The sequence below is a fragment of the Asparagus officinalis genome, chromosome 7 (genome assembly GCF_001876935.1).
Source record: "Asparagus officinalis chromosome 7, Aspof.V1, whole genome shotgun sequence".
Taxonomy (NCBI): Eukaryota; Viridiplantae; Streptophyta; class Magnoliopsida; order Asparagales; family Asparagaceae; genus Asparagus; species Asparagus officinalis.
In genome coordinates this window covers 144,803,438-144,817,932 of record NC_033800.1, presented here as the reverse complement: position 1 = coordinate 144,817,932, position 14,495 = coordinate 144,803,438, and the positions used below count along the sequence as shown (strand labels likewise).

The following is a 14,495-nucleotide window of genomic DNA, read 5'->3' as shown; positions in this document are numbered from 1 at the left end:
CATCTCCTCAGGCTCAGGATCTATCTCCGGCTTTGGGGGGGCACCCGCACCGTCGCCGTCGCCGAGGCCAAGGTATAAACTGAAAATCATTCTTCTACATCTTAGTGATCTCACATGATCTCTCGGTTCCATAGCCTTATATGCCTTTTCTTGTGAAGAAGTTCATCTTGGTGTTAAATTCTTTATTTTATTGTCGAAGTATAAATTCTTTGGCCCTCTCTAGTTATCGTAGGAAATAGTGGAGTGGGCTCATAGGAACGAAACTTTTGAACACAAATTTTGTGCTTAAGAAATGCTTACATTTTGTTTGGATGGATGTGAATTCATTGCTTGTAGCTATTAGGAGTCTTAGGACCCGAATCATTATGGGTTGAAAATAATATTAGTGTTTAATGCTTCATAATCTCCCACTTTGTTGATATCTTTTTTCCTTTAACATGATATGTTGTTTTATAACAAGTTTGATGAAGTTAGAACCGAACCAAACCATACTGAACCGACTTGCAACGATTCGGTTCGATTTTGAATTATAGGCAATTCGGTTCGGTTGTTTAAAGTTTGGTAAAAACCGAACCTAATCGAACCGACCGTTTAGTGCTAACCACATTCATACCTCCTTGATTCAATATCTATAACACACTTTAAGAATTTAAAAAATACATATTCATCAAAAATACATTAAGGATGCTATGAAAAATATTTTATGATATTCAAATTTCTTATAAAAGCACACTTTATCATACTTTCTCTTTGGTTGAAATGAATGAAAATGGACAAAAATCATGGGTTATAACACATGAAAATAGAAAATTTGCCTCCAAAAAATTATTTTTAAATAGGTCAAAATGACTAAAAATGGCCTAACATTATAGGTTATAGATCACAAAATCCTGAATTTTGAAATCTGCAAAATTATTTACCAATGAGTCCAAACAAATAAAAATTGTAAAAAAAATCATGGCTGCTCATGAAATCTTAATTTTGGACTTTGTGAGATTATTTGCAAAATGTCTTAAAATGACTAAAAATGACAAAAAAACATGGGTTCTCACAAAATTATGAAATTTGGATTCCATGAAATGACTTGCTAATTGGTGGAAATGAATATAAGTGGTAAGAAATTATTGGTTATAGCTCAAGAACTGGTAAATTTTTGCCTCTGTAAAATTTAGTCCTTTGGTTTGAAATGAATGAAAATAAAAAAAATCACAGGTTAAATATTATGAAATCATGAATTTTGGCTTTAGCGAAAATATTTTTCAATGGCTCGAAACAACAAAACATGACAAACAATGGTGGGTTATAGACCTCCGTAAAGATGAATGGCTGTTAAAGAAGTACACGTGTAAAAAAATTAGATGAAGAAAAATGCTGACATGTCAAGCTCTAAAGAGGTTAAAGTCATTTGCTTTCCTTTAACGCCTTGTTTGGTACGCGGGAATGAGGAGGAATGGAATGCAATTCTCACTTCTCATTCCCTCATACCAAACACACCGTTTGGTACGCGGGAATGAGGAGGAATGGAATGCAATTCTCACTTCTCATTCCCTCATACCAAACACACCTATATTTTAGATGTTGGAATGACCATTCCCTAGAAATGATCATTCCCACTATTTGTGGGAATGAGCATTCCAAGTGAGAAGATAAGGAATGGTCATTCCCATTCAAGTGAGAATCAAAAACTAGTTAGGTATTTTTCAATTATATCCATATTAATAATAAAGAATGTTTGGGTGAGGCGCTATGCAAGTGGGCAATTTTAGATTGACAATTTAGGCTAGTATATCATTTTGCTATTTCGAAACTTATTATTTTAGTTGGTATTGTTTTATGGATTTTTGCTATTATGAATTGAGTGATTTTGATACTTTATCAAATAAGTTAATTTATATATCTAGAACTATGGATTGTGGATATCATTCTTTTTTTTTTGCCCTATGAAAGATACGATAATCTTTTTTTTTATTTTTCTTTAATTTTTAAGACTAAGAAATAGCGAGTATTGTTTAAAAAATATAAACGAAACATACACCTGATGGATAACACGAGCATTAGTATAACACATACCTAGATTAATATAACATATACGTATATAAAATTATTTAGTTATTATCATTAATGTTTATTTTTTATCTTATTAAAAATCTATGTTGTTGTAAGGGCATTATTAGAAAATGAGATTTCATTCTCACTTGTGTACTAGTGATACCAAACATGGGAATGAGAATGAGATTTCCATTCTAGCTTCATTCTACGAACGCGCCCAAACAAGAGAATGAGAATGACCATTCCATTCCCACATGCAATCTATTCAATCTCTTCTTCCATTCCATTTCTTCTTCCATTCCATTCTCAAGTCTGTCCATTCCCGCGTACCAAACGAGGCGTAAGAGTATATACTTAATAAAGAATGGATCGTTTCCCATGTTCTCGGAATTAATATTTTTGAATGAATTTTTGAAAAAATTTAGCAGCTATACCTAAAGTCATAAAATTGATCTTCTGGCTCAAAAGTAATTTCTACTTTATTTGCTTCCTATGTTGTTTCTACAAGACTGGTTCGATCACTCAATTTCCGTGTGTTGGGGAGTAACCAGATCTTTTGTTTTGATAATATGAAATCAATGAAAACTTCAAAAGATTAGACTTTTTTTTTCTTTTTGGGGGGAAAAGGTTGGATATTAATACCAAACTTCCTATGTAATTCCAGATTATTGTTTCATTGTGTGTCTGATGTAGAACTGTTACCCTTAGGGGCTGTTTGGTTCGTTTCCTAGATATAGGGAAATACATTTCCATGTACAAAAACACAAGTTTTTTTCCTAGATATAGGGAAATACATTTCCATGTACAAAAACACAAGTTTTGAGTTTTCCAAACTTTTCCAAGAAATAGATTGAAATACATTTCCATGTACAAAAACACAAGTTTTGAGTTTTCCAAACTTTTCCAAGAAATAGATTGTTTCACTTTGTTTCGCATAAAAAAAATGGTGGGAAACCAATGTATTTATTTTTCTTGTGTTTGGTTCGCATGAAAAAAAATGGAAAACTTTTGTTTATATGGCAAAAAGTCAACGTGGCTGCAGTTTTCGTCGATTCACGGGGTTGAGGAAGGAATTGGGGGAGAGAAAAAAAAATCTGATGTGGCGGTGTTTTTCACCGAGTTTTCCTTCTTCAACCCTAGCGAACCAAAGATGGAAAAAAAAACCAACGAAAAGCTTATATCCTACGTGACCACGAAAAATCTGATGTGGAGGCGATGTAAAACTTTTCCACCGAGTTAAAAAACGAACCAAACAGCCCCTTACATGATCCTCATTAGTACATTCACAAATTTGTCAATATAGTGCGATCATCCATGAACAATGTCCTCTATGCATCTATGACTGCGGTGAATGACCATAAGGTCCTCTCTTCACCTTCATAGATACTCATTAGAGAAGATCGTTTTCCTTGCTTTAAAAATCATAGTTCTATTGATGATCACTTTTTGGACACAAGCTTGTATCCTTTTTTAGCATAGTTTTTCGTTCTAATATATATATATATATATATTATATCTTATATATATATATATATATATATATATTATATATATATAAGTATATATATAATATATATATATGTATACTGAGATTATGGTATCTTGTATAGGAGGGGTTCGTCTATGAGGCCTCTAAAATCATACTGATTTAGTATCATGTGTGATGATGCCGTTCCGTGAACTTGATCTACATATTCTAACACCCTAACACCCCAAAGTTTAGGGTGACACCCGTCGTCGTTTGACCCTGTCATCCAACTCTATCAATTTTAACGTTTGAATGAATAGGAACTTTTCACAGGCTCGATGGACGGGTCCAAGATGCGACGACGGATTCACCCAAACTTGTGGTGTTTGGGTTAGATATTAAGAAAAACAAGTTCAACGGACGACATCCATTAATGAGTCAGATTCATTGTGATTTAGATGTGCAAGGATGGAAATCCCTCCTCATACAAGGGATAGCCCTATTAAATATCTCTCTCTCCTCATCTCTCTCTCCGCTCACTCATATATATATATATATATATATAATATTATATATATATATATATATATATATATATAATATATCTAGAGTGAGTGAGAGAGAGAGATTAATGAGTATCATATGTCATATAAGGGGATTCTATTATATACAATGACGTGGCACAATCTCCGTCAAATCAATAAAATAGGAGAGAGGATGCATCATAACCACACTTAGTGGAGATTGTGTCACATCATTGTATATGAGGGAATACTCTCATATGACATATGATAATCATTAATCACACAAACACAGACACACACACCCCAAAAGGGATGTTCCTTGTTTTTAGCCAAAAAAAACCTCAACAGTATATTCACAAATTTGTGAGTATAGTTCGCTCATCCACAAAAAATCATAAGTATTCTAATAAGCAATTTGGGAACAGCGTCCATCAATTGCTATAGGCTCAACACAACTCGACAACTATGGAGAGCAGAACATGGCTATCAAAACTAGATGCAAGATCCTTTTGTTATAAGATATTCTTATATACTATTTTTTACAATAAGGCCCTATTTGGTTTGACTGAGAATGATGGGGAAAAAAAAGAGAGATTTGTATAGTTTGGTTTGATGGAAAGATATTAAAATGAAAATAAGAATCAAAGAAGGAAATAAGGCTCTGAATTTTTTGTTCTCAGCTTCTTCCTGTGAAGGTAGTGAAAGTTAAGGAATTTTTTATCGGGCCGGCCGACCACAACTCCTGCGATCTCATTTTATCGCAATGCCACTGTCCACTGGGCCGAGAACAAACATCCTCCGTCGATTGGGTGTGGGCCCCACCAAGGCTGAGGTCATTATATTCAGCTTCATGGGCCCAACTTGGGGCATGTAGGTTTAAGTACACTATACACGGACAAATTTTCTAAACCAACCTATTTGGACTTTTATTTCCAAAAAACGACCCCATTCAAAAATAATTGCAAAAACCGACCTGGTTTCAGCCTCAGTGCTGAAACCATGTCGGTTTTTGAAAAAAACTCTCCGAAACTTCACGGGAGTTGAACTCCCGTGAAGTTTCGTAGTTCAAAAAACTTCACGGGAGTTCAACTCCCGTGAAGTTTCGGAGAGTTTTTTTCAAAAACCGACCTGGTTTCAGCGCTGAGGCTGAAACCAGGTCGGTTTCTCTAAATAAATGTGAAACGGGTCTTTTTTTGGGAATAAAAGTCCAAATAGGTTGGTTTTGAAAATTTGTCCCACTATACACACATGAAAAAAAAAATCATGTACAGAATTCTCTTTATAGGATATATTATGGTAAACTACACTGAACCCCCATAAACTTTCAGTGTTTTATAGTAAACCCCCGTGAACTTCCATAATCACCCTAACTGTTCAATCACTTTTGCAGAGACCCACCATGATATTTTAGGTAAATTACACTAAACCCCCCATGGACTTTCAAGATGCCTCTTTATGCTGTTTTTTGGTTCTAATTCCCATCATATTTACATCAACAAAGAAGAACAAGAATCAACTGTCCAATTGTCTCCCTATTATCTTTGCTATAAAACGAAAGCATAAAAATAGTCAGCTGTAGCAATTTTCGTACTATCCATCTACAAGCTAAACACATAGAAATAATCTTCACATGGCCATATATATTATTACGAAAATGAAAGTGATATATGCCCCTTAACTATATATATATATATATATATATATATGAGGAATATGGGTATACTTGGACCAAGGATCCTTGGTAGTGATATGGACACATCTTGTCCATACATCACACCTTGAAGTTGGTGAGGCTCCATCTTCAAGGTGTGATGTATGGACAAGATGTGTCCACATCACTACCAAGGATCCTTGGTACCAAGTATACTCATTTTTCTCACTCTCTCTCTCTCTCTCTCTCTCTCTATATATATATATATATATATATATATATATATTATATATTATAATTTGCTATGTCGTTACCAATCCCGTTGCTAAGTCCAGTCTAGAGAGCGCATCGTCGTCAGCATCAGCATCACCTTAACCAAATCTCTCACCCCCGCAATGCCGCCGGCCCCGCCGCTCACGTGACCTCCCCCGCCGTCCTCCGCGGGCGCACGTGCCTCCTCCTCTCCTCTCTCGCGCGCGAGTCTCCTCCCTCGATCAGTGAGTCTCTCTCTCTCTCTCTCTCTCTCTCTCTCTCTCTTTGCCTGTTGTTGCGATCTAGGGTTAGCATTTTGAGGCTAGGGTTTTGGAGGTTCTGGAGCTGTGGATCTCGAGATAGGGGCGGCCTCGGTATTGCCGCCGCCCGTCGGAGGTTCTAGGGTTTTGGGCTTGTCCTTTGGAGCTGGGGTTAGGGTTCTGATCCCGGGATTTTAGATTTGAAGTTGGATTTTTCTAGTTATTTGAGTTCAGTGGAGGAAGGAAGGAGATTTATGATGTTCTATTAAGCCTGGTTAGCTTGTATTAGACGGGTTTCTCTAGATTTAATTAGTTATTTGATGCTAGATTCGGGTTTTTTTTTTAGTATATCTACCCATTCGCCTTGATTACTTACTGAATTCGTCTTTAACGTGTTGTGGGTGATTCTGCTTTTAGTAACTAGTTTGTATTTAGTTCAAGTTGAAGGAACTGAAGGGGAAGAAAAATAATGTAAGGCGTCGCTATTTAATGTTCTAAGTTGTCAATTTTCCTCGAAGAATGCCGATGGAGGATGAAATTGAGAGAGTGCTTCATGGTGCCAGAGAAAAGATCTCTTTTTATGCAACCGGGTTCATTCGTTGTTCATTGATTATAGAGCTGACGGGGTTGGGTTTGCTGGAGAGAGAGAAAAAAATAAAGTAAAACAGCAACAATTAGTGGTCCTAAACAGCAAAGTTATTGCCTCTAGACACTTCCTCACTGTCAAGATGTACTATATGCTCAATCTTTTTTCACAGTTTTACTAGATTTGCATTGCATGCTATGTTCTCGTTATGCTAATTCTAAGTTCTTCAGATTCAGGAGCTGCTATCCATCTTTGTACTTTATAATTAATCCCTTTCCTAGTGTTGTTAACTAATCTGATGTCGTCAGCAAATAACATACGCCATGGGATTTCAGAAATAATTAATGCAAAAATATAACGACTTTAAACCGATTGTTGATGTTAAATGATGGTAAAAGAAAATGATTGTGTCCCTTCCTTAATTGTTCTCACTCTAGTTGTAAGTCCATCACACATAATTAATTTACAAAATGGTTTTTTGCTTTTTGTTTCATAGTGGGAACAAAATACTTGATTCATAATAATAGGGTTTTTCACACTATGCAGATCTTCACGAAATCTCCATCCATTGCTTTGTTTTGGTTTCAGGTGGCGCCAGCTGCTTTCTAGGTTTTTTGAATTCTTCTATGGCTGACTCGGTGGATGTAGTGTTAGAATTCTTGAGAAAAAACCGGTTTACAAAGGCGGAGGCTGCTCTGAAAGGGGAACTTGGTAGCTGGCCCAATTTCGATGAGTCCTTTGACAAATATCTTTCCAAGGAGAGAAAAGAAGTGAGAGAAGAAACTAGACCAGCTACTAATTCAAATCAACAAGATATAGGCACCCGAAGGAGCAATGATATCTCCCAGGAGTTCATTGTCAAGGATATTGAAGGAGGAAGAAGTAGAAATCGGTCAGAGAACAAGAAAGAGTTTGGTCTTAATCAGGGTTCTTTAAGCAACTTGGCAGATCTTTATCCTTGGAACCCTAGTCCCATTAACAGTGCTTCCAATTATGTTTCCAAGGACAGTGATAACGTTGCTAACAACTTCTCTGAGCTTATGATTTCTGAGCAAGCGAAGTCTCGGCCAGGCCAATTGATGCTGAATAAGATGAAGTCTGTTGGAAGTAAACCAGAAATTTTGAGCGAACAAAGTAGCACTTATGGTGAGAGCAACGAAAAAAGTGATTCTAATGACTGCGCAATGGAGAATCCATGGTCCAAAAGGGAGGAGTTGTCAAAGGAATGCTCGGTCAAGACACTTTTCCCACTTTCATCAAACAATGCATCAACCAGTTACGATCTAACTTCATATAATCGTGGTAATAGAATGGAGAGTAATAAGAAAGCAGACCATAATGAAATCAGTGAAGCAACAAAAGAGCAACCAGATGATATGGGCATGCCTTATATTTCTGGAGCAGTTGAGGAGAGTTTGAACCAGAAAAATTGCAGGAGCTTTGATATGTCACTTATTTCTGGAAACCATAGGGAAGATCTGCCACGGTTACCTCCTGTACGTCTCAAGTCTATTGACAAGTTGGTAAATATGGATTGGGAGGCAAAGGGTGACACCCATGGCTCTGGAATGAAGCAGTCAAGTGCAGACAATGCTTTACTGATCGGGTCTTTTTTGGATGTTCCCATCGGCCAGGATATCAACTCTTCAGGTACATTGATAGATAAACTTAACAGTTTCTAGTGTGGTTATCACTCAGAGGTTACCATCTGAAATCTCTTATCTTACTAGATATAGGTTCTTCCTTCTTGATACCCGTTGCTTTTAGGCTTATTTTAGTACCAGTAAAGAACCATAATTTATACTTTTTTCTTTCTTTCTTTTTCCCCCCGTATTTCATCATGCTCTCACTATATTGGTGTCATATCTTTTATAAAATGGAAATGTAATCCGTATAATATTTGAGAGCCATTCTATTGATTTAGGTTATAAAAGGAGATGCGATGCATATAATAGTTGCTAATGTCCTCTCTCTCTCTCTCTCTCTCTCTCTCTCTCTCTCTCTACACCTTTGTGACCATGTGGGATCATTTTCTGTGTGTCAGAATTCTGATTTTATATGTTCATTGGATTATCACTTGAACAGGTGGGAAGCGAACAGTTGGAAGTAGCTGGCTCTCTGTAAGTCGAGGAATTGCGGAAGATACTTCTGATCTGGTATCTGGTTTTGCTACTCTTGGTGATGGCTTAGCAGACTATCCAAATGAGTACTGGGATTCTGATGAGTATGATGACGACGATGATGTTGGGTACATGAGACAGCCTATTGAAGATGAAACCTGGTTCCTAGCTCATGAGATTGACTATCCCAGCGACAACGAAAAGGGCACAGCTCATGGGAGTGTCCCTGAACAGCAAGACCAAGTTCCAAGGAAGGATGAAGACGATGATCAATCTTTTGCTGAAGAGGAATCATACTTGTCAGGCGAGCAATATTTCCCAGGAAAGAACATTCACCAAGTTGCTGCGTCAAATGAAAATGATCTGATAGCTCGCTATGATGGGCAATTGTTGGATGCTGAAGAGTTAAATTTAATGCGCAGTGAGCCTGTGTGGCAGGGTTTGGTTAACCAAAGCAATGAATTATCCATGATCAGAAATGGTAAAGTTGGGAATGATTGTGAACGGCCTCAGCACGATGATCTTGTCATAGAGGATGATCAGCATGGATCTGTTAGGTCAGTTGGGGTTGGCATAAACAGTGACACTGCTGATTTTGGCAGTGAAAGACGAGAAAGTTTGGTTGGTGGAAGCAGTGAAGGAGACATTGAATACATTCACGAGCATGGTGTTGGCATCAGTGGTAGCAGGGATTTTGAACATGACATAACTTTGAACAATTTTAATATATCAAAAAGGGATAAGAAGAAAACTAAACAATTGCCAGATAAATATCCCTTGGCTCCTGACAAGAATAACGGTCTGCCATCAACGAATTATATCGATGCTGGCTTTTCTTTTCCACCCCCTCGAAATAAAGGAGGAAAATCTGAAGCTTCTGTTGCTGATGTAAACGATGATTGTAAGAAAGTTACCAGTGCAGAGGATATGCTCGCTACATGGAGGCGACAAGGTAGTGGTCATTCTCCTATAAGAAGTTCAAGGGATGAAAAGTTTTCTGATACTATTAGATCAAGAAGCACAAGTGCATCGTCAGACTCAAACTATGCTTATGCTGAAAGAGAAGGTTTCAAGAGAGACCAAGTTGGCGAACTAAATGATGTGATAGAAACAGATGCTGGGGCAACACTGGAAGATGAAGAAGCTGCTGCACTGCAGGAGCAAGTTAGACAAATTAAAGCTCAAGAGGAGGAATTCGAAACCTTCAACCTTAAGATTGTGCATAGAAAAAACAGGTATTTTCATCCTCATAAAGTGACCTTTAATTCCCTACAATTATTGGATTAAGGTATAAATATATAAACCTTAGTGAGCCTATGTTCTATAGTGGATCTTTCAATGGGGAGAAGCTTTAGCTTTCAGTTCTGTTCCTTTTGGTTTCTTTACAGTGGCTTGGTATTTTCCTCCCTAATGTATATATTTGCCAATGTGTCAGAACGGGGTTCGAGGAAGACAAGAATTTCCACGTTGTTCTTAATTCAGTGATTGCTGGACGTTATCATGTCACTGAATACCTAGGATCAGCTGCGTTTAGCAAAGCTATTCAGGCTCATGACTTGCACACTGGCATGGATGTTTGTGTGAAAATAATAAAGAACAATAAAGACTTTTTCGACCAGAGTCTTGATGAAATTAAGCTTCTAAAATTCGTTAACAAGCATGATCCTGCAGACAAGTATCATCTTTTGCGCCTGTATGACTACTTCTATTATCGGGTGAGCAAGCTTTTTGCTTCTTCAAATTAGTTCCATTTCTGAATAAGTTTATCTCAGTATTACACTATTACTGATTTTGATGTGTATCATTTAATCTTTAAAAAACTAAATATGTGATCTCAAGTTGATGGATTGCTTTTGTGCTAACTGCTAACAGCAAAGAGTGTGTGAATGTTTGTCTGTACGAATGTATGTGTTTGTCAGCAGGTGTTTTTGCTGATATATCATGTTACTGTTCATAAAGTAGATCCGTTTCCTTAACTGCAGTTATCAGTTAGCTTAATTTGGTTTGACTTATGAATCACAAATTCTAGGCATTCTTCTATTACTTTAATAGTTATTATCTTGATTATGGTGTTTACAAATGTTCAGAGCTAATCTATTTGGTCGAAATTTGTGGCAGTATCCTTTCTCTCTTCCAAATGGTATTAGCCTTTTTTCCCCATGCTTTAAAGATTATAGACATGTAATTTTCTCATGAGGAATAACCTGTCCATCTCAGTATCATGTCTGTTCATACAGGTTTATATGGCTTTTTTTAATGCTCCGTCCTGGTTTATGAAATCTTTTTGAATTTCTATATTTTCAACTATTTCCTATAGTATCAGTATATTAGTACTCTGGAGAATAACTAATCTTTTCATCTGTTTACTGTATTTTGGTTGTTTATTTTTTTCGTCCTTATGTTGACTTACGCTTTTAGCTGAGTTTTGCAGGAACATTTGCTGATAGTTTGTGAGCTGCTCAAGGCGAACTTATATGAATTTCACAAATTCAATCGGGAATCAGGGGGAGAAGTTTATTTCACTATGCCAAGGCTGCAGGTTGTAAGCCATAAGATATGTTCTTTAATTTTTGTTTTTATCCTTAGAACGAGCATTAAGTTCTTGATGATATTCTTTTTGCAGTCGATTACTATTCAGTGTTTGGAGGCACTTGAATATTTGCATCGTCTTGGCCTAATACATTGTGATTTGAAGCCTGAGAATATTTTGGTAAAAAGCTACAGTAGGTGTGAAGTAAAGGTTATTGACCTTGGTAGTAGTTGCTTCCAAACAGATCATCTATGTTCTTATGTGCAATCTCGATCCTACCGTGCGCCTGAAGTTATTTTAGGCCTGCCCTATGATAAAAAGATAGATATATGGTCACTTGGATGCATCTTGGCTGAACTTTGCACGGGAAACGTATGTACATCCATTAACTGTTTTTTTTTTCTTGTAATCTTAATTTCAATATTTCTTTCTTGGTTTTCTTGTCTTATTTTCAGAGAGAAATAGTTCAATAGGGATATTGTGACTTTTTTTATCTATTTCAATTCTGGCTGGTTCAAAGTAAATGCACATGTTCATTCCTTAACTTCTTTTAAGTCTTCTTATGGTATGAACCTACAGTCAGGAGAAACATTACTAGGGTTAGTTGCTTATGTGGGACCAAGGGGCATTTCATACTTTTGTTTATTTGTATACACTATATGTAGTTGTTTAGCTGATTCATCTGCTAATACCTCTTTATATATTTACGTGTGGTCCATGTGGGAATCCGAATAGAATCTTAATATGCTGTAGTTTAGGGAATCCTTCGATTATCTGTTAGAATTTAACCCTAGTGAATCAGTGACATATTGTTCCTTCAAATCTTATAAGATGCCAAGTTTCATGATCTCCTGCGTTTGAGACTACTATGAAGCTTGATCAGAAGTTTTATTTCTTCAGACTAGAGAGTTTCTATTCATGTTTGAGCTTTTCTATATAGAAATTTAAAGGTGTTTGGAAATGATAAGTTGGGTCACAACAAGGAGTTTGATCATTAGTGATTGCTCAGCAGATTTTGAATTAGCACGCCAAAATCTTGATGGCAGTGGCAGGAAATATTTTCAAGAGGTCATTAATAATCTAGTGCTGGTGTTGTTAGGGGAATGCCAGCAGACAAAGGCTAAGCTGCCACGGATCTTCAACATCATGCCACTGTGATGGAGAGGAACATATCACTGAAGCCGTTCTCTTAACTTTTTTTATAAACATGCCATGCAAATAAATTTCAACCTTCAATTTTACTTGTGTATTTATTTTTTCATGTGAAGGAATATCTTCTTGCCTCTTTGGATTTTTATTTAACTTTCTTCATGAGCAATGTTACTGTAGCCCACCCATGAATGCAGAATGGAACTTCATTAACCATTCGTCTTTTGCAGGTCCTCTTCCAAAATGATTCTCCTGCTACTCTACTTGCACGTGTGATAGGGATTATAGGTCCCATTGATCAAGCCATGCTTGCGAAGGGACGTGACACATACAAATATTTTACGAAGAACCACATGTTATATGAAAGGAATCAGGTATGGACCTTTTTGTTTTTCTCCTATATAACCTATTGAAGTTGTTTAGAATAAATTAGCAGTAACAGACGCTCCCTTATATAGTAACACAATGAAATGCAATTGTCACTTGTAGAAATTTCAGTTAATTTAAGTGCCTTCAATTATTAACATATAAATTTTAGTATTTTTTGCATAGGCGTGTATAATCATTACTCTCAGCATTCTGTAACCATCTGATATAAGATATTTCGGTTTGTAATTAAGTAACTATAATAGACACAAAAGTTTCTACAAGGAGCAGTATGCACATTAATCAGTTCACAATTGTGGAACATCTGAGCTGTCAAGGCTCCCAAGTGTGCTTGTGCCCTTAATGCTTCAGTCTGCGATATCTCATCAGTGAAAGAACTTTACATGTTATATACGTTATTGAGGGAGGAGCAAATGCCACCTATCTAATGGAATAAATGATATGAAAATAAGGATATAATGCTGGATCCTTCTAGCCAAATTCTCAGACCAAAGAACATTTGTCTGTTGGTTTCTTAGTACGTCACAGACATGTTATAGTTTATTACAAGGTCAGCACATTTGCTCAATCTCTGCTTATTTCAGGAAACTAATAGGCTAGAGTACTTGATCCCTAAGAAGTCATCACTACGTCATCGATTGCCTATGGGAGACCAGGGTTTCATTGACTTTGTTGCTCATCTCCTCGAGGTAAACCCTAAAAAGCGTCCATCTGCATCAGAAGCATTGAAGCACCCATGGCTATCCTATCCGTATGAGCCCATATCATCTTGAGTTCCAGTGAAAAAAGATACTCATACTGGTAAAAATACATTACTCGCCTGCTTCAATGGAACATAAGGAGCCGTACATTGGAGGTTCAGACCTTTAAGATCGGCATGGATAAATTCAGTCAACTCGGTCTGTTTGCTTGGAGGAAGATCAGTTCACTGCTGTTTGTGTTGTAATCTGAATCGAGCGATTTGTTGGTTGTAAGTCAAGAATGTGATTTGGTGTGGATTAATTCCTGGGAAGTGGAGGGGTGATGTCTTGTGTATATGATGTGATATATCGTTTTGGCCCCACTAATGGAATGTTCTGGTGCCCAAAATTGGCATGCATTGTACTTCGTAACGATTCAAAAATATCCACACGTAGGGCAAGCTATTACACGATGCACTTTCAGATCTTGCAGTTATCATGAGATGTAACTTTCTAAGAATTTTGATGTTTTGTTTGTGCAAGTTCAAGTCCGAAATATATTGAAAAATATCAGAAATTCAGATCAATGTTGCGATTATATTGTTCTATCCCTTGAATCCCCCACTTCTTGTTAGGTTCTTTGCTCATCAAGTAACTCATGCAAGGGTGATAAGATGGTCTTGATTTTGTTTTTATGATACTTAATTATTTTAATTATTTATTGTTAACAACTGCGGCACGCAATGAAAACTGTGGTGTCAGAAGTCTTTGACTGCACTTTTTTCCATCTATTCGAAGAGAGCATGCATATCCAAGGAAATCAATGCTTGTACATTTGG

The 14,495-nt window shown here is 36.7% G+C and overlaps 1 protein-coding gene across 1 annotated transcript; it reads left to right on the top strand.

Moving 5' to 3' along the window:
- On the top strand, positions 6,008 to 14,243 carry LOC109851016. Its single transcript, XM_020421120.1, has 8 exons — positions 6,008 to 6,189; positions 7,379 to 8,440; positions 8,876 to 10,145; positions 10,346 to 10,625; positions 11,342 to 11,449; positions 11,534 to 11,812; positions 12,820 to 12,963; positions 13,561 to 14,243. The coding sequence occupies exons 2-8, from the start codon at positions 7,417 to 7,419 to the stop codon at positions 13,747 to 13,749; spliced, it is 3,294 nt and encodes a 1,097-aa protein (XP_020276709.1). The 5' UTR covers positions 6,008 to 6,189; positions 7,379 to 7,416; the 3' UTR covers positions 13,750 to 14,243.

Excerpts from the sequence above, each read along its gene's own strand:
- LOC109851016 (XM_020421120.1), top strand. The coding sequence starts at position 7,417 with ATGGCTGACTCGGTGGATGTAGTGTTAGAATTCTTGAGAAAAAACCGG. Across the intron at positions 11,450-11,533 it reads TCACTATGCCAAGGCTGCAG|TCGATTACTATTCAGTGTTT; the intron begins GTTGTAAGCCAT and ends TTCTTTTTGCAG. Across the intron at positions 11,813-12,819 it reads CTGAACTTTGCACGGGAAAC|GTCCTCTTCCAAAATGATTC; the intron begins GTATGTACATCC and ends CGTCTTTTGCAG.